Raw genomic sequence first — 1,275 nt, 5'->3', positions numbered from 1 at the left:
GTGGTGATGAGTCTTTGGATCATGAATATCAGCATGATCTTTCTTTGAGGTAATTAAGCTCTAATATCTCTCGGTTCTACGTTTGAGTATGCACTACTTCTGAATTGAACCCAAATCTAATGAACATCAATGGCAATCTTCTGCATTTGGACAATGCACTAAAGCATATTGTACCCCCATTTTAGAAGCTAGCTAATACTACTCAAATCAGAGATATTCTAATGGATAAAAAACAATTTGGCAAAACATTGAGGTGGCGCCAAATATTACCGATGGAGCAAACTGAATTATATTATCCATCTACTATTTAGTACCGTAATTCTCTTATTGTTTTCCAGCGGATTTACAAGTGTCTTTGGCAGTAACTGAATTCTTACAAACTTTTTATGCTACGCTTTATAGATACGAACTCATCCGAGCAGATCCTACAAGCCTTGGAGCAAAGTGCAGGTTGTTGGACATATTTGAAGACATTGATGTTGTCTTATTTTCTATTGCCTTAACTGATTATGATGAGTACATTGTAGAAAGTAATGGAGTTGTCAGCAACAAAATGTTACTAGCCAAGCAACTCTTTGAAAACATCATTACTCAGAGATCCTTCAACAACAAGAAATTCCTTTTACTTCTAACAAAATATGATCTGCTTGAGGAAAAGATTGAAGAGGCACGTCTAACAAAATGTGAATGGTTCTGTGACTTCAATCCAGTTATCAGCCACAACCAAAAGAAAGGTAGAATTAATGATCATACCAATAGTCCTCCATTAGCTCAACGTGCTTTTCAATACATTGCTATGAAGTTCAAGACATTGTTCAAGTCTCTTACTGAAAGAAAGCTTTTTGTTTCACTTGTTACTGGTTTGGAACCTGATACTATTGATGAAGCTCTCAGATATGCAAGAGAGGTTATGGTGTGGGAAAAATGGGATCCTTCTGCCATAAATAAGTCTGAGATTACTTCAACAACCATTGATGAAGCAACCCTCACTTAATGATTAGGGTAAAGTTTTAAATTGTCACATGCGTTTGGGCGTAATCCTGTTTTAGTTCTTAAGGTTTAAAATGTCCTATTTGAATCCAAAAAAGTTTTATTTAGTTTTAAGGTAGTCCTACCGTAATGTCAAAGTTAAATAATTAAAGAAATGTCCTACATGATAGCAGTACAAGAACAAGGTCGATAATCTGGAGAATAAATACAAGTTAAAGAGGCACAAAATCAACCGTGGATGCTTCAATATATTTATTTATCATTTTCCTTAGTTCTATAGAAAAT

General features: G+C 34.7%; 1 protein-coding gene across 1 annotated transcript in view; it reads left to right on the top strand.

Annotated features, from left to right (window-relative positions):
* The window catches only part of LOC107628949 (extra-large guanine nucleotide-binding protein 1), a gene marked incomplete in the record, with an annotated part of 5,380 nt that extends 4,305 nt beyond the window's left edge, over window positions 1–1,075 (top strand). Inside the window, 1 exon segment of the mRNA XM_021117937.1 lies at window positions 403–1,075. Coding sequence (XP_020973596.1) covers window positions 403–994 — 592 coding nt within the window.

Source organism: Arachis ipaensis, chromosome B03, assembly GCF_000816755.2.
Source record: "Arachis ipaensis cultivar K30076 chromosome B03, Araip1.1, whole genome shotgun sequence".
Taxonomy (NCBI): Eukaryota; Viridiplantae; Streptophyta; class Magnoliopsida; order Fabales; family Fabaceae; genus Arachis; species Arachis ipaensis.
Note: the sequence above shows the minus strand (reverse complement) of the source record. Positions and strands in the feature narration are given on the sequence as shown.